The sequence below is a fragment of the Aulostomus chinensis genome, chromosome 5 (assembly GCF_037954235.1).
Source record: "Aulostomus chinensis isolate RoL2024-O1b breed Wild chromosome 5, RoL_Achi_v1.0, whole genome shotgun sequence".
Classification (NCBI taxonomy): Eukaryota; Metazoa; Chordata; class Actinopteri; order Syngnathiformes; family Aulostomidae; genus Aulostomus; species Aulostomus chinensis.
In genome coordinates, this window is record NC_141324.1 from 9,868,029 (window position 1) to 9,886,143 (window position 18,115).

At 50.7% G+C, this 18,115-nt stretch overlaps 1 protein-coding gene and 1 long non-coding RNA gene across 8 annotated transcripts in view; one reads left to right on the forward strand and one right to left on the reverse strand.

The window, feature by feature from the left end:
- Window positions 1-582: 582 nt before the first annotated feature.
- On the forward strand, window positions 583-2,872 carry LOC147261133 (uncharacterized). The gene is made up of 3 exons (XR_015116075.1): window positions 583-733; window positions 1,352-1,418; window positions 2,812-2,872. It is a non-coding gene; the product is annotated as an uncharacterized LOC147261133 (long non-coding RNA).
- Window positions 2,873-9,542: 6,670 nt separating this feature from the next.
- Window positions 9,543-18,115, reverse strand: part of tnk2b (tyrosine kinase, non-receptor, 2b) — a 54,411-nt gene continuing 45,838 nt past the window's right edge. For 5 of the 7 annotated variants that reach the window (XM_086203023.1, XM_086203022.1, XM_086203024.1 and 2 more), the window contains 6 exons: window positions 17,477-17,521; window positions 16,732-17,156; window positions 15,430-16,602; window positions 14,469-14,564; window positions 12,165-12,295; window positions 9,543-11,944 (listed from right to left, as the gene is read on the reverse strand). In XM_086203023.1, the coding sequence (XP_086059149.1) occupies window positions 11,938-11,944; window positions 12,165-12,295; window positions 14,469-14,564; window positions 15,430-16,602; window positions 16,732-17,156; window positions 17,477-17,521 (1,877 nt within the window). In that variant the 3' untranslated portion in view covers window positions 9,543-11,937. The other 2 variants (XM_086203021.1, XM_086203025.1) reach the window with 2 other exon arrangements.

Consider the following 18,115-nt stretch of genomic DNA (forward strand, 5'->3'; position numbering starts at 1 on the left):
CTGCGGCAGAGGCTGCCGCTCTGGTGGATGATTACGTGTTAACCCACAGGTTTTGGTGAGTTCCTGCTGGGGGCCAAGGTGGTCAGGGTGTTGCCGGTGGTGCAGATTCTTTTGGTCGGTGAGATAAAGCTCCGCCAGTAGCTGGCTGGTAAGCATGTGAGCAGTGGGGGCGACACAGAAACAACCTGCCATGACTGCTGAAAACAGGGATATTGGAAGCAGGACTGTCCGGTGCTTCATGGCAGACCAAAGACTGCTGTGTTGGGGAAGCCGAAGGCGGCTGGCCTTGCTGTGCCAGTTTCCCCAGCACTTACAGCGATGTCCAGTGTTCCCCTGTGGAAGGCGGGTTCTTGTCCCCCTGAGTTGGCAGCTTACAAACCGTTCATTGGTGGCAGTTTTCTTTCACTGTGGAGCGACCAGAAAATTTCAGTGCAGGTGTTGAGAGACACGGGGGTGGTTGACTCATTCATTCAAGCTGGGGTTTCTGCCAATCTCAGAGAAGACGGACACGGGCTGTTCTGTACCCGTTAGGGGGATGGACCTTAATGTGTTGTGGGTTCCACTGCACAAAGTGTGGTTGGAGTATGACCTCTTCCGGGGCTTTGCCGAACTGGCCGTGCGACCGTGCATTGCTGATCCCAGGGGTGTCCGTTGTCCTGGGAAACAATTTGGTTGGCGCCAGGGTGTGGCCTGACGTTCCCCCACTGGTCGTGGCGTCCATGCCGCTGCTGAGGTCAGTGTCCGATGATGTTGAGCGTGACTTCCCAGAGGTGTTTTCCGCCTGTACGGTGACACGGGCCATGGCCAAGGCTAGCGCGAGTGGCCAGGTGGATGGGGCAGAGATTTCGGAAAAGTTCTCTGTTCCTTTGGCTGATTTTCCAGGGTCAGTGATTTGGTGGCACAGCAGCAGGAGGGACCTGTCCTTGACGGGGTTATTTGAGAAGGTCTGGCCATTGGTCGAGGGGAACGCCATGACGGAAGTGGTTGATGAAGCCATAGTGTACAGCCAGCTGAGAAATTCCGAGACCCTCCTCAACCTAGGGGGGCTGCTGGCACACTTGCCTAAGTCATGTCAGATAGAGCTAACCCAGCTGATCCAGAATTGTCCTTCTTTGTTTGGCGACACCCCTAGCCGCACTCACCTGGCCGAGCATGACATTGATGTGGGGGATGCCAAACCGATCCCGCAAAGGTTTTTTCAGGGTAAATTTGAAAAGCATAATCATCTTGATGACAAGGTTAAGTATAGGCTGGAGAATGGTATTGCAGAGCCTTGCTCATCTAGCTGGTCCTCTCCGTGCCTGCTTATACCAAAGTCCGATAACACTCTGTGTTTTTTCTCTGAATTTAGGATGGTGAACACAGTGACTAAGCCGGACTCCTTTCCCCTTCCCAGGATGGATGACTGCGTTGACCAGGTTGGCGCTGCAAAGTTCGTTAGCAAGTTTGACCTCCTGAAGGGTTATTGGCAAATTCCCCTTTCCCCGCAAGCGCGGGAGATTACCGCATTTAATACTCCGACAGGTTTAAACTCATACACGTGATGCCGTTTGGGATGCTGAACGCTATGTTCCAACGCTTGATGAACCGTGTGTCGGGTGATATGCAGGGGTGTGGCGTATATTTAGACGATGTCGTGGTGTTTTCTGACACCTGGGAAACTCACGTGGACCGTGTCCCTGAACTGTTCAACCACTTAGCAGGGGCTAGGCTCACAGTTAACCATGCAAAGTGTGAGTTCGCAAGGGCAACCGTGACCTATCTTGGCAGAGTGGTTGGGCAGGAGGAGGTGCGGCCGGTGGGTGCGAAGGTTGAGGCCGTGTCGAGATATCCTGTTCCAACTTCAAAGAAGGAGCTGATGCATTTCCTTGTCCTTGTGGGTTATTATAGAGGTTCCTGCAGGAATTTCTCCACAGTGGTGGCACCTCTCACCGACCTGCTTAAGGGGACAGCCAAATACATCTGGTCGCCAGCCTGCCAGAAAGCATTTGAACAGGTTAAGACACTCCTTTGCAGGGCTCCAGTCCTGGCGGCACCATGGCTGGACCGGCCGCTCCAGCTGTTTGTCAACGCCAGTCACGTCGGAGCAGGAGCTGTGCTTATGCAGGTTGATGACCTGGGAATAGAGAGGCCTGTCAGTTACCTCTCCAAAAAGTTTAATCCATGCCAAATGAACTACTCTGTTATTGAGAAGGAGGCGCTAGCTCTGATTTTAGCTTTGAAGCACTTTGATGTTTATGTAGGCGGCAGCACTCCACTGGTTGTTTTTACAGACCGTAACCCCCTGACTTTCCTTCATTCACTGCAGTGTCCAAACCAGCGCCTGATTAGGTGGTCCCTCTTCCTGCAGTCGTACTGCTTGGACATTCGGCATGTGAAAGGGTCGGATAACGTGGTGGCAGACACGTTATCAAGGGTTCCCTGATCCTTTCTTGTCTTATGTGTTCTGTTTGCTGTTTTCTTCTGGCCTCCTCCTGCCTCTTAATTTGCTTCCCAGGTGCACCGGTTGCTGGGGTGGGCTGTTGGTTCGGGTTTTGTCGAGCTTCCAGAACAATCAGTGGTGGTTCTCTTCTGTCTGGTTGGTAATGTGGGTCTCTCTTGTTCCTTCTGTCAGTGGATTTGTTCTCTTTCCTTGGTGTTCAGTTGTAGTGGCACACGTGCTGGCTTGTGGGCGTGCACTTTAGTTGTTTTGTTTTTGCTCAGTTGTTGGGGATCCTGTTGGGACCCCGTTTTTGTGTGTGTGTGTGGGGTGTCACGTCCTCATGGGCATGGGGGCGTGGCATCAGTTATGTGACATCCTTCCCTTTCCAGGTTGGAGCTTTACGGAGTGCAGCTGCTGAATAATTAAGCTGGTTGGGAGCACCTGGGCCCGGCGTCTCCCAGCTATAAGGCAGACAGCCAACCTGGCTGTGCTGGCTCTCACTCACTCCTCCTGGCCCACGTCGGAGCAGTGCTTGCCTTACTTGAGTTTTGTCTTGTTTAGTTTTCTGCATCCATCACACCACACACATATACACCCCCTTTACACTCACGCACACACTTGCACTCACCACTGACGCTACTGATAACCACACTCCATTGCACATTATGGTTTGCCTTGTTTTGATCTTTGCGTTTTTGTCAATAATAAATTAGTTTTTTCCTCGTCGAATCCGCGTCCCCCTCCTTTAATGTCACGATCTCTGAGCCGGGTCGCGACAAACCCCATCAGCTAACAGGGCTGCCATCTGCTTGTCAGTCTCCTCTCTCTTCTCTGGTGAGGTCTGGTAGGCCAGCTGTTGCTGATATGATGTCTGACCAATGCATGTACTGCATTTGCCAGTCACCCTTTTTGATGTGCTGAAGATCTCTCTGCTCTACTGTCTAGCAGCCCTCCCAACGAGGCGGCAGGCACATCAGAGGAGGAGATGGTAGCGACTGATTATACTGGCATCTCTGGGCTCGACTCAATTCCAGACTCATCAAAAACTCCCCCAGGTGCATGCTTTTTGTCAATATAATGTCCTGATGGGAAGGGTTTAACGCACGAGTTAACGAGCTATAGTGACCCTGTCCCTCACTGAAGTCACTGTGACAGCCACACCCACTTTTGCTTAAGAGGCTGGATGCCAAATAGCCCACAAAATTCTACCTGTGTGAGCAAGCCCAGCTGAGGACACACTTTCAGCTATGGGGGGGCAGCACTTAGGGATCAAGTCCTTGCCCTTCAACAGTGTAATCAGTGTCCCATAATTGCTGCCAACCCGGAGGTAAACCAAGAAGGCATGGTAGCGACAACCCAAGGTGTCCAGTGGCTGCACATTCACTGCACAGCAACAAAGTAAATACAACAGCGCATAAACAGACCGGCGGGAACCAGCAGAGATGTGTGACTCTCCTGAATCCACTACTATTGTGGTCTTACTTCCTCCAGTGGTGCCTCTCACATGGGATGGTTGCTGCCCTTTCATAGTGTCCTGTGTGACTGCTGGGATTGTTGAGGGATGAACATTTCCTCCTCTGAAGGGCCAATCGGTGTTGTTGCTGTTGTTTGCGCTGCAACAGGAGCTACATCTCTTTTCCTGCCTGATTGTCTGGGTTTTCACTCCTGGGGGAGAGAAACGCACTCCTCACTGTCTCGGGATTTCTTCATAAATGGGCCCCTGGGAGGATAAAGGGCTCCGCCAATTTGGAGTGCACCATCGCTAGGAGGCTGGTTTAGCTGAGTGTTGACATCATGTCCATCTTTAGAGCTTTGTCCAAATCAGCACCCCCCTAATGCTAAGACCAATATCATACTAATAATGCTAATGATAATACTAATATATGAATATTTTCAACTGGTGCTAATATTCAGAGGGAGAACAGTCATCGGCCCTGTGAGGGTGAGTCGGCACCGTTCATTGTCCTCAGGTAACTTCCTCTACCTGAAGGCATCAGGTCTGAGCGTTCGCACGAACAACTGGCTTCACATTCGTGTAAATGGAGGTGGGTTACAACCCACCGGCTGCAGTGGGCGTCTAGGGCAAGAAACACGGGACGTAACAAGAGCTGTGGTCTGGCCGTGCGCCCGTTTATTGAACAAGACCACAATCCCAACACAAACAAACACTACTGATGATAGCTGTGGCTCGGGTAGCCAACGGTAAGCCCAAAAGAACGAAACAAGCAAAACAAAACATCTCTTACCTGGAGGAGAGGGGGGTCAAAGGGCCCTCTAACTCAGCTATCACTCGCCGAAGGGCTCAGCACACACGCGAGGCTCCCAACGGGAAAACAACAAAAATAAAAGTGGCTAACTAACTGAACTACACTGGGCGCTTGCCTGGAACCAAACAGAAATTACAGAGGGGCTTCCGCTCTACCTCTAGTGCAGGGGTCTGCAACCTTTTTTATCAAAAGAGCCATTTCTTTCTTTTGCTAAAGAAAAACAGTCTGGAGCCACAAAACACAACACAACTCGTAAACTTTTAAAAGTTTTAATATTATTTTAAACTTTCCTTTTAACAAACACTTACACCATGTTCCAACCACTGAATCAAACAAACCCAAGTGCAGTGTGAATGTGTGGGCCTCCTCTGAAATAAATCAAAGTGAACTCTGCAGGCCTATTTGAGTCCCTCCTAGATTTTGTCTTTGCAGAGGCATTTCTCTCATTTTCTGATCAATTTGCCCTTTGTTCTTGAAGTGGGAGGATAGATGCTCTGATATTGTATGAACGTTGCTCTGATGTGTTCCCGTCTGTGAACGGCTCACCTCTCTTCACGATCTCCTGAGCTGCCACACAACCAGCAACTGTAGTTGACTGAGGAGAGGCTCTGTTCAGCTCTCCCTTGCAGTCCCAAGGTTGCTCTCCTTCGCTCATCTTGGGTATTTTCAGCGAATGCTGAGCGCTTGTTTTGAAAATGTCTTTCAACATTACACTTTTTGTTGTTCGACAACTTGTTTCCACATATCAAGCACACCGGTAATCCAGCGTCGTTAGCAGTGAAGGCAACAAGGAGGATGAAGAGCCGCGTGCGGCTCCGGAGCTGCGGGTTGCTGACCCCTGATCTAGTGGATCTAACAAAAGCGACACTACGTGTGAAAAGCACAGAGAAAAAGAACAGTGGGCTATGTGAAAAACAACAAAACTCTCTAACCCGGCCAAAGCACTCGGGGGGGAAATGAACAAAAGAAAATCCTTCACTACCACACACTGAAGGGAGCTAAAACACACTCGAACACACACCAGAATTCACTACACGCTCCGCCCCGAAGTCTGGACCAGGTGGGTTGATGAAGGGAGGGGGGGCGGCAGACGAGGGCAGGGATTGGCTGCAGGCTCTTCAGCGGCAACCGAACTCAGCTGTGCTGGCTCCCATGACATTGTCAGCAGAGGCAGGGCGAGGAAGAGCGGGAAGGAAGGAGGGCAAAGGCCCCGGGCCGTAACAAGGTGGTACAAGTACACTTCATTGGAAGTACACGTACTCGTGTAAAAACAACACTGGTAAAAGAAGAAGTATTGATTCAACATATTTTTATTGTCAAAAGATAGAGAAAAATAATTGAGTCTTGTTTTATTATACAATAATATATACAAAAAATACAACCCCGGGCTGCACGGTGGTGCAGTGGTCAGCACTGTGGCCTCACAGCAAGAAGGTTCCGGGTTCCAGTCCCGGCTCGGGCGCGGGATCTTTCTGTGTGGAGTCTCCATGTTCTCCCTGTTCCTGTGTGGGTTCTCTCTGGTACTCCAGCTTCCTCCCACAGTCCAAAGACATCAATTTGGGGACGAGGCTGATTGATACTCTAAATTGACCGTAGGTATGAATGTGAGTGTGTCTCTGAATGGATCTCTCAGAATGGTTGTTCGTCTCTCTATGTTGGCCCTGCGATGGACTGGCGACCTGTCCAGGGTGAACCCCGCCTCTCGCCCGTTGACGCTGGGATAGGCTCCAGGCCCCCCGCGACCCTTAATGTGTAGGAATAAGCGGAAGATGATGATGGATGGATGGATGGAAATACAACCCCCGCCTCTCGCCCAAAGGCAGGTGGGATGGGCTCCAGCCCCCCTGAACAGGGTCGGTGGTAGAAAATGGATGGATGGATACATAAGATATGTAAGGGATAATCTCTGAGGCAGGGCAATAAACAGTTTGACCTGCCCTGGTGGACAACTCACCACCCGATACGAAGCCAAGGTCACCTTCCATGAGGGCGCTGTTTCTTGCCCCGCTTTGACGTGATTATCCCGTAATAATAAACTTAATAAACTAATTCAAATACTTTAATCATTATGCTTTTTCTTATTAAGTGTAAACTCTGTTCGAGTTCATTCCCCTCAAAAAAGTAGTGCCCTCTCATTACCATCGATCAAACGTGCATTCCTTATTCCGTCATGGAATGCCTGTGTTTGGGATGGGAGGATTTTAAATGCCGCTACAGGCCTAATTACGACCTGATGTCTGGGCTTCGTAGACGATTAATACAAATTGAAACAATGGTTGAATCATTGTGATTCACAATAAATGAATAACAAGCATTTTGCCATTATGTCTCGGCTATTTTAGTGAGACACACTCAAACTGAAATGAATAAACAGCCGATACAAGAGAACTCATTTCTTCATTGTTTCCTTCCGGCTCTTCAGTGATTCATGAATGTGTACAAAAATGAGACATGGACAAGCGCTCAGGGATAAACGGCACTTGCAAAAAAAAAAGTTTAAAAAACCACACTTGCAGGAGGCTTCAGGTTACTACCACACAATGATTTATTTAGAACCTGGGCTTAGGCTTACCTGTGTCCCCTGACAGACACAATTCTTCTGGATCCCGGCCTGCCTCAGACAAACGATGGAGAGCCGTGCTTCTGTGACTGTGGTTGGTGTTTCTGTCAGTTCCCTCGCCGCCTCACGCCAAGCAAAGCTGGAGGCCAAACCACACTTTGAAGACGAGACCTAACGGGGTGTCCGGGGAGAGCTGTGGATGCCTCGGTGACGTGGGCGTGGCACTTTGCCTTGTCTATGTCTATGACGGGTCTGAACATCTTGTTGCTGGTAGTAAACTCACTGTCCACGTTTAAATTGAACCTTGAGAAGCGGCGGTTCAGTGAGGCTCTGATGCCGGTCATCGTTGCCACACCGTACGGTTTGCCTGCTGTGCTTTGAACTGCAGCATAAAAACGTTGTAACGTCGTTAAGTTCTTCGGTGCTGCAGGTGTCCAGGTGAGTTCTATCATTCTGGTGGCTCTTCCACTCCGTTAAAACCTTAACAGCGAAGGCAGTTGCCTTTTTTGTGTTTGATCAAGGGCCCGTCCTCAACTGTACGCAGCTCCTCATCGATCAGATCTCAGAGACGGGACCCTGGGCCTCGTCCTTTGCTAGCAACACTGAAGGCCGAACGTTGGCAGCTGCTGTCAGTGTCGTTCCGTTGTTGTCGTCGCTCTCTGACCAGTTTGTGACTGGTTGTCCAACTCCAAATAAAAATTGAATTTGTCCCTTTCCATTTTTAAAATGCTGCAATGTTTACGGTGAATAACATGAGCTCAGCAGTAGCAAATTAGTTTCTATAGCAACCACACAAGGCTGCAACTGATCCCTAGCTTAATGACATCAATGCTACATTGATCTCACTTGCAAAAGTACGTGCTGACTGTCAGAAACCCTGTGCTTTCTCTCTGTGACAGGAGAACGTCCAGGCCCACGGCTGACAATCAGTCCCAATGTTGACATTCAAAGGCTGCTGCTTTTAGAATGTTGAAAGGTGAAACCGGTGTATTGATCTACGATTTGACGACGCTGTTCTCAGTCGCCCAACAAGTGACGGGGCACCAGCTGGGTTAATGGCCTCCTCCCAGCCAATCAGAATGAAGTCCAATAAAAATGTAATGGTGTCTCACAGCAGTGCATCGTTGACAACAAAAGCAATAAAACAGAAATACAGAATCTGCTGCTCCTCGTCTCGTGACACAAATTCCTTATGAATATTTTAGGGAAAACTTCACAGCCATTTTTGTCCCCAGTTGCTGACAAGTTTCTATCAATATTTTGCTACAAATTAATTGATTTTATATTTAAAGAACAAAATACCGGTCCAAGTCATGTGACCCTGGAACGCCACCTCACTAGCAGGTATTAGAACTGGACTAGAAATATGATTCATGTTATTGTGTCTGTGAGCTTATGAATATTAACTGAAAATGTATCCTTCCCAGGGAAGAGTTTACCTCCTTTAATGGAGCTCTTGTCTGTCTCCTTTTGTCTTTGTGTTGTTGTGCATCAAAACTTAAGTAGCGACTGTTTTTAAGTGGGAGGGTTAGAAATGACAGACTTCTGTGTGAACGTGTTAGGAAGTAAAACATAGACGTCCTGTCAATCACTCCTTCTCTTCTGTACTTAATAACTGCTCTGTATTCTTTTTCTTTCTCTTCTTGAACAACATCTCTTAGAAAGTCAGAAAAATGTGAGAAATGTTGGTGCAGACGTCTCAAGAACTCACCAGCGGTCCTGAAACTCAACCCTTCCCACTGAAAAAGTGCAGTTCAGCCTCAGAGAAGCTGAGCGCAGCTTCAGCTCTGCTCCGGCCGAATCAGCAGCGAATGGCGGAGGGGGAAGTGCAGTTCTACTCTGAGCTGCTGAGATGGAGCCGCTCTCACAAATGAGCTTTTCAGTAGCCGCCAGATGACTCGTCAAAAAAAAGAAGCTAGACTGAGGAGACAAATTGTATCTCATGGCCTACTATAAGTACTGTATATACACATATATATATATACACACATACGTATATATAAATATATATTCTTTTTTTTCATATACATTTCTTCTCCCTGGCCACGCCAGACCTCTGCAGCAAACAGCTCTGAATGAGAGGCATCAGGTAAACACAGGTGATAACCCAGATTACAGCGTCTGCAGCTGTGATACGGGGATGAAACAGCGGCGCTGCGGCGTCCATCCGTCCCCGTCGAGCCTAATTAGTCCTGCTTTTGTCTGGTTTAGTGGTAATGAGGCCGATATCCCACTTCAACACTGATCAGACACATTAAAGGAGACATGAAAAGACTCAGAACCGAGAGACAATGTACAAAATAATTAATTCTTTAGTAAAAAATACATTTATAAATTCGGCAGCATGAATGTCTCTTGAACATCTCCATCCACGCAGGAGGAAACCGACCTCAGTCGGCGTTTCACATGCAACGCTGTGGGAAGTTAATAAAGACGAGACAGAATGAAACGTTGGATCGAAGGAAAGAAAAGAAAAACATTCAAAGCAACGTTGCAGTGGGAAGTCAAATCTGTGGAGGACTCAGGGGAGTTAGAGGAGCGCAAGAGACGCTTGGCTTGGCGGCGCCACGAGGTTCACTTCAGTCCTCCAACGTCTACAGCAGCTCAGGTCAAGACAGACGACACCGACACACGCCGGACAGAGGCCACACCATCACTGGTGACCACTCTTCCTGCTGGTAGAGGCGCGCGCACACACACACACACACACACACACACACACCAGGATCGTTTCATTAAATACACAGTGAGAGGTGGAAGCTCTGACTGGATGGACGCAGCAGGAGGTTACAGGTTCTACAGCAGGATTATTGCACTCAGGACTCTTCATCCAACATCGCGACTCGTCATCCTCAGGCTCCATCAGACACAGACGTGTCAAGTACTGGGGATCTGTGTGTGTGTGTGTGTGTGTGTGTTGTGTTGACCAGTCTGAGACTCTGGAATGTGGAACTGAGCGCCAGCAGCACGGGTCTGAAGCTTTTTTAGCGCGACTGAGTCCTAGACGCCATGTATCTGCTGCTGGCTTGGGGCCGCGTCCAGCAGCTGACAGGCCTCCCCACCTCTGGAGTCCCCCCCCCCTAAAGCTTCTTGGGCTCAGATGGGATGATGCGGGGGCAGGAAGTGTCCCTCAGGGCTCCACGGCGCTGCTGCTATGAGCTGAGCACAGGGATTTTCAGCTTATGCTCCGCAGGGCAAAGTACGGGGGGGGGGGGGTGTCACGTGAGTCAAGGAGGCGACGCCTGTCCTCAGATTCTGCTGTGCGTGCAGGATGTAAACGCTGCTTTACCTCCCCAATATTCTGTCCATCAGACAGTTTAGTGGCTCACTAAAGGACGTGATTGTCTCTTGGGGTCAAATCCACCATCACGCTGTGAAAGTGTTGCTACTGGGAAGGTGACTTCCTGCTCGCTCGGCCAGCAGCAAACTCACTTCCTGCTGTGATCACGTCGCCGCTCCTTCAGCGGCAAACGCAGCCAGAATACGAGACAGCGCCATTGATTCTTCTGACATGGGGTCTGAAACCAAGTAGCTTCTTATCTGATACACAGATGCTGGAGTCATCGAAACCACACACACACACACACACACACACACACACACACACACACAACTGCACAGTTCTACATTCCACGTAAAACCACTGGCAGTCCCTCTCTGTCTGTCTTCTCTGCTGTTCCTCCCACCTTCTCTTCCACCAGGAGTTTTCATGACTTCACCAGAGGAAGAGCGTCTCTTCAGTTGGTCAGCAGCACAGAGGAAGAGGAGGAGGAAGAGGAAGAGAAAGGGAGCACCCAGACTCTGTCACACAACGTTTACATGCACTTCCTATTCCAGTATTATTCTGTTAGAGCAGCACTCAGAGACGGCTACGAATTCATCATGAAAAGGTGTCTTCATGATGAGAAGAAGGTCCCGTTCAGAGTTTTATCAGGGTGTGAGCTCATGAGCACACCTGTGGACAGGTGAGAGGTGCTCTGCCTACCGGGTGTCACTCAAGACGCCAAATGTGCCGTAGACGTCCCTGGAAGCTTGTAACACCACGCGATACGGACGCCGGCGCTCTTCTGAGTTCATACTTTAATCAGGAAAAAAGATTCCTGATGGCTTTTCTGTCTTAAAGACAAATATTTTCATAACCAACACTTTGCTCTGTGGTCAGTTGTTGAGCTGCAGGCTGCTGGAGTGTCTGACTGTTTGAGCCACCGACGGCGGCGCTGCTGGTGTCTGTTTAGGTAAACCAACAGGCCGCCATGGCGTCCAGCAGCCTTCCAGCATGACTACCATCTCATTGGGTTCAGGCGTGTTCTCCCTGAATAAAGCAGACATCTACCTGGCGGCGGCGGAGGCAGCAGTCTCGACTGGACACAGCCAATCTGAAAAAAGGCCAAATTCTCAAAATCCGCCTGGAATAAAAACCTGATCAAAGTCCGTGTGCGTAACCGTCTTTACCAGAATAATGGAGGAATATTAAGATGCGTGTGACGACGCTGGGGGGCCGTCTCTCTACAACACCGCTATCCACCACGTTTCTCTCCTCAGGAACTTTAAGGAATCGTGGTGGTTTGAGCTTGTTTGTGTGCTTCATTCTTCCACAGGCTGAGAGGAGTCTAGTGATTGGGCGGAGGAGTCCAGTGGGAGGAGCCGAGCGGGAGCGGGAGGTCTCTTCAGACGTCAGCAGCTTTCTGTCACCGTCTGTAAACAGAGACAGGAGCAGCGTGAAGCTGCAGGCATGTCTGCACCCAGGCTGGCGCCGACTGGGGGCAGCATGAGGGCCACAGAGAGGACGGCAGGTATGAACAGTAAAATATGTATCAAACACGCCTTGCGTCACGTGTGGGGACCGTGTCCACACGTGTACTGCCACCAGGACACACCCACAGCAGCCACGCAGTGTTCCAGTGTGGACCTGTACCTGGGCCTCATCGTGGATCCGTAGTTGTCCAACATGTGGGTGCTGGCCACCTCTAGGTTCCAGTCACACATCTCCAGCAGCTTCAGACACTCAGACCTGCTCCGGAGACCCAGACAGAAGAGCTGCTCCACCTGGGGGGGGGGGGGGCAAGAGCAGCTTTGTTATTCACCTGTGAATGATGTTTGTCTCAAGTTGTTCAGACACGTGTGTGGTCCCCAGCCTCTCTGTCCCTGTTCAGACTCTAACGGAGCCCCCAAGTGTCCCTGGAGCCCACTTCCTGTAGCACCGGCATTCTGCCCCCCCCCCCGCGCTCACACACTGGGTTTTTTTTTATAGGCGACGCAGGAATGATTTCGGGGCCTCATTAGCGGCAGAGGGGACCCGCACTCACGAAGTAACGACTGCCGGCCGTTCAACTCTTGGAGCTAATGACCGCAGCGTCTCCGAGGACCAACATGGCCGCTCACGATCGCTCCAACTGCAACATAACTGTCCAACTCGCCGAGCTTTTACTCTGATGGACTACAAACATGAGTCCCATTTGCAGTGCTTACATCATCTGTGCGGTGTTTGCTTTACGATCCCACTCAACGCTCCTCTTTGAGAACTTTGTTGCACCGCTGGGACTCGTTGCCATGAGTCAGTGGTGACGCAGTCAACTCACCAAACATGGCGGGGGGGGGGGGGGGGGGGGTACGGTGGTACAGGCCAGGGAAGACCCCAATAACCTCAGAGGACGATTAGTCATAGCGCCACCTGGTGGTGACCGGGGCTGTCAGCGAATTTTTCCATATTCAAATATACGATATTCAAAAATGGAAATGTACTTTCAAGTGTATTGATATCAAATACGAAATACAAAGTCTACCTGACAAGTTCTCCTCTTTGGCCTCAGTCTTTAAATTCTACAACACAATAAGTTAAGAACACAGGAAGGACACAAAGAAATACGTGCGCAGTACCATCAAATACTGATTCATAATTAGATGGAATATTCATGTTTCCTGCCACCCTGATGCTCACAGGAAGTCAGGCTGAATTACAGCGTGTTGTCTTCACGTGTTGTACAGCAACATCCGTGTTCACGAGCACCATCTAGTGGACACGTGAAGTGATGTTAGCAACAGCTTCGAGCTCCTTCGAGCTAAATATTATCAGGTTTCTCCTGCGCCTCACTGACACTGCGTGCATGTGTGTGTGCGCGCGTGCGTGTGTGCACGCGCGTGTGTGAGTATGTGTGTGTGTGAGTGTGTGTGTCGCGATGTTGGATGAGGAGTCCTGAGTGCAATAATCCTGCTGTAGAACCTGTAACCTCCTGCTGTGTTCATCCAGTCAGAGCTTCCACCCCTCACTGTGTATTTAATGAAACGATCTCGGTGTGTGTGTGTGTGTGTGTGTGTGTGTGTGTGTGTGTGGGCGGGGCAGGGGGGTAAAGTGTTCTTGTTAGCACCAGTTGTTTTCTGGTGCTTGAATGTAATAACGTTTTTAATGCCTCTTTTTAAACAGTCACAGTCGCGTCATCAAGCAGCCGTAGCATCGATTCAGGCAGCTCGTAGAGATGAAAGCTGCAAGTGAAACACAGGAAAATCAATGCAGCACTGAGAGCTGATACGTTCCACACAAGTTGATGTTCCTACATTCCACGAGGAACATGTCCTCTCCCGCTCTCAGCCCCAGACCACCACAGATTCCTCTTGGTTTGGATTCAGACGACAGGTTACAGATGTGGCGGCAGCAGAGCCAGACAGCCACACTCTCGCAGAGCTGCTCCAGAGTAAGAGAGCCGCAGCTGAGGAGAATTGCATCGTCGACACGCCGCTTCACCGACGCAGCCTCTGACTCAGAGCATCCCAGCAGCACCAAAGGACAGAATCACCACGATAGCGCTCGCTCGGAACTGGATTATCAGGAGTACAGCCGAAGACATGACGATATCAAAACCATCGCCATCGTTGCACCGTATCGGCGGTTCCTTCAAACCCTCTCAGATGCATCTCAGCTCACAGATGGCAGCACACAACGCCATCGTTCATCATATCTACAGTACCGTTCCTCCATCCCCGATCAGCTGTTTCCCTAACAGGGGGAATATGACACCTCCCACTAACCCTGATCCATTAACCAGGGTGAGAGTGATGAGAGAAGACATCAGGAGTAAACGACCGAAGGGAGGAAGAAGAACGAGGCCCAAAGCCTCTGACAGACTTGTTCTCATCGCCGTAGTCAGCGATGGTGCGTGGCTGTCGGCATGATGGCAGCGTGTAACCACGGTCGAGAGAGCAGGCAGATCTGGGACGGGCTCACCTTCAGGTGATGAACAGCCTGTTGGATGCTCCAGTTGTGGTTCTGCAGGGCGGTCTGACACTCCTCCATGGTCACACCGTGAACCGCCTCCTGCACCTGAACCACACCACAACAACAGAGGCGTCATCAACACGCTGGGAACCTGATCCAGGATGAAGGCCCGCAGCCGCTGCTCCTGTCCCAGTGGACCGGATCAGTGAGGGGGCTGGTGCTCCGCGCGCTCCGGCTCCGCTCTGATCTCCTGGTCTCTGCTCACCAGCTGCGCATCACGAGGGAGGCCACAGCCTTTCCCAAACGTTCTGGAAAGAACTACAAACCTCCCCTTTTCAATTCAGAGTGTTTACACGAGTTTTTCAGGGTGCGCAACATCAGAGAATCACATAAACTTGATTTTACAGGATAATAGAATACAGGATATGAATTCTGACGTGTGTGGACAGTACAAGTACATACAGAATATGTGTACTGGATGTACTTACAACATAGTTTGTTGGATGTTTTTCTCTTTCCTTCTACATTTTGTCCAGGTGAAGCTGACGTCAGTCACATTTACAAATGTTCCATGTTCACACAAAGAATCTTATTTTCTTCTACTTTGTTCCTGTAACTTGGACTCCCTTGACTACTTGTTTCCTTTCTCCTCATTGAAACTCAACACACACACACACACACACACACACACACACACACACACACACACACACAGAATTGTGAAGGGCATCGTTTGAATGCCAAGTTTACACTGAATTATTCAAATTCACTTTGTTCAAATTTTGAAAATAAAAGGTAGCTAAAACTCATGAATCATAATTTGGAGCGTTAATTGGTTCAGTGGTAAAAGTTAGACCACACACACACACACACACACACACACACACACACACACACAAAGCTCAGTAGTTACATCAACTATTTCGTTTTCTCAGCAAGGAGCCGAGCTGCTTCATCCTTCAGAGCTCACCGTTTTGACCCTGTCAGCCGAGCTTCCTTCTCCATCCGTCCTGGTCCCAGAGGAAGAGCCCGCCGGGGTTGTCAGCCCGTCTGGACAGACCCGGGGGAGACTAAGTGATGTCTTCATCCCAGACCGTGTCCCCCCAAGACTGCTGTTATTATTGGAGGAGAAATTAGCCTTCAGCTCACTCTGCTGACCCTGGCCGTGTCCCTGCAGAGTCTGGCTGCTGACCACCATGGGTCTGACTGTGGCCGTGTTGCTTGGCCGTGCATGCCTGTCCTCCAGGCTGCTGGAGCTCAGGCACTGGGCCTCCCGGAAGAAGCGGTCGTATCTATCCAGGTACGGCGGCCTCTCTGGCAGAAGGTAGTAATGAGTGCTACTGACTTTCCTTCCATCCCGGACAATGGGGAGGATGCAGGGGCCCTTGCTGGGGGGGTCCTTCCCTTGTGCCTGGATGACTTTGGGTGCAGCATATTTTGGATCAGAGGCAAAGCTGTGCGTAGTCGGCATGAGTTTACCTGGAGAGGTGGAGAGGTAGGAGCCGTAGGTGTGTGGGGGGGGGCTGGAGGTCAGGGGAACCTGCATGGTGGTAGGGCTGACAGAGTAGACCCTCTGCCCTGGGGAGCCCACTACCAAACCCATGGGACTGGGAGTTCTGGAGCCCTGCTGGGACAAAGGGTCCCTTGGAGGGATCTGAGGCGGCTGGTCCAGGTCTGGGCCTGAAACGTCCTCTGTGATGGGGGCTGGCGTCGGGGACAGAGAGAGGTCCCTTGACCAACGAGCTGATGTGTAGTCACCTCTTTTTATAGGGCGGGGGGGGATGGGTACACGAGGAGGGATCTGGGGCTTGTCCTCAAAGGAGGGTCCATCCTGGGTCTGGGGAGTCTGAGGACAGCTCTGGGCCAGTGAGCCCGACTGAGCAGTGCCTCCTGTCGGCACGTTGAGCCTCCTCATGCACTCTTGCTGGAGTTCCTGGAAGATCTCTGCAGACTGGGAGAACGAGGTAGCTGGGCCCTGGCTGTGCTTGCTGGGGAGAAAGAGGTTGTCGTCCAGACCCGGTCTGTCTGGACCCCTGCAGATATTAGCCTGGCCCTCCCACCTCTGTCTAGAGGAGAGGTCTTCATCCAGGCTATGGACGCACTCCTCCTCAGGCTGCTGCTCTGAGCTGTTGATCGAACTCACCTGCGAGGACACAGAAGACGCACATCTGCATTTAAACCTCTACATCTTCAGTTCTTGCTCATCTGAATATTCACCACATCCACACGTTCAATAATGAAAGGTTCTTCTCCCCTCCCACCATCACCGTACCTCCATGTCATCTTCATCTTGAGCTACATCATCATACGCTGGGGGGGGTGGTAATGGCCGGGCATCCCAGTCCACTACTGGCGTGGGGTGAAGAGGGCGGGGCAATGACCTGGAGGGACTCTGAGGTGGTGTCCGGTCCAGGATGTTCTCTGCTTGCAAAACCAGCTTTGCCAGTGAAGGGACTGGGATTTCAACCACTGGGGAGGGGGTAGGAAGGGGGTGCTCCTCCCCAAAGTCAATGAGGGCCATTTCACTGTTGGGGTAGTGGGCTGCTCCCACAGTCCTGCCAGTCCCCTGTTTGGAAGCAGAGACCCAGGCAGCAGGGTTCAGTTTGAGGCCTTTGATGGACCCGGTTTTCAGCAGGGATCTCTTCAGTCCTGCAGATGTCAGGTCCTCATCCTCGTTTACTGGGTCATAGCAAGGTTCTAGAGAAGAGCACAATCTTTGCTTACGTGATGCTGAAGACAGTGACGACAGTGTAAGACAAAAATGTGGCATGCACACCCTTCCAAACTCCCCAGCTTCAAAACTGGTCCTCAAGTGCACAGCGAGGTCACTGCACACCAATCGGAGGGACGCGTGGTTGGAAAGATGGAGACGGGGATGGAGAGAACCACACACATCCAGTCCAGGCAGGGTCAGGGTGCAAGAACAGGCAGACAAATACAATGGGATGTACCTGAGAGGAGAGGCGCTAGCAGGGAACAGAGCGGGCAGGAGCACTGAGTGAAGGAACCAGACTTACTCTTGATCAACACGGCTGGTTGAGGAGGGCGGGGAGGGGGCTCCTCTGGAAAAACCAAATCAAATACAGCCGCCGCAGAGGGGAGAGGAAGAGCAGAAGAACACCAGCAAAGAAGGAAAGTTTAGACAACCAGACTGAAGGAGTCGCCTCTGTGTGACTCCGCCCACCAGTCCAGGCGCAGTTCTCCAGACTCATCATACACCGAACACAGTTCAGACTTGAAAGTTAAAGAATCTGGCGTTCGTACTTGTGTGGCGGCGTCGCACGCAGCCAGGAGTGTTAAAACTGAGCTCACATCCCAGTGTTTGTCCAGAGGAGACGGACGATGGTCTGAGACCCTGGACGGCTGGGTCGGGATGACCAGCCGAGAGCCACCCAGCTGAACTATTAGCCAAAACTCACCTGCACGCTGAGCTGGAGTCATGTGATCATTTGATACATTAACAGACTGGAAAACTGGGGGGTTCCCCAACATCAGTCACATGAGAGAGCTCACCGTTAAACCCCTACTTTACACGTATGAGTTTAGACTATGACATCAGAAATATATCAGGGCCACGTAGGTCTAGTGTCCAATGAGTAGAACGTGTGGTTCCTACAGGGAACCTCAGTTCCATGTGGTCCCACCTATCTCCTGTC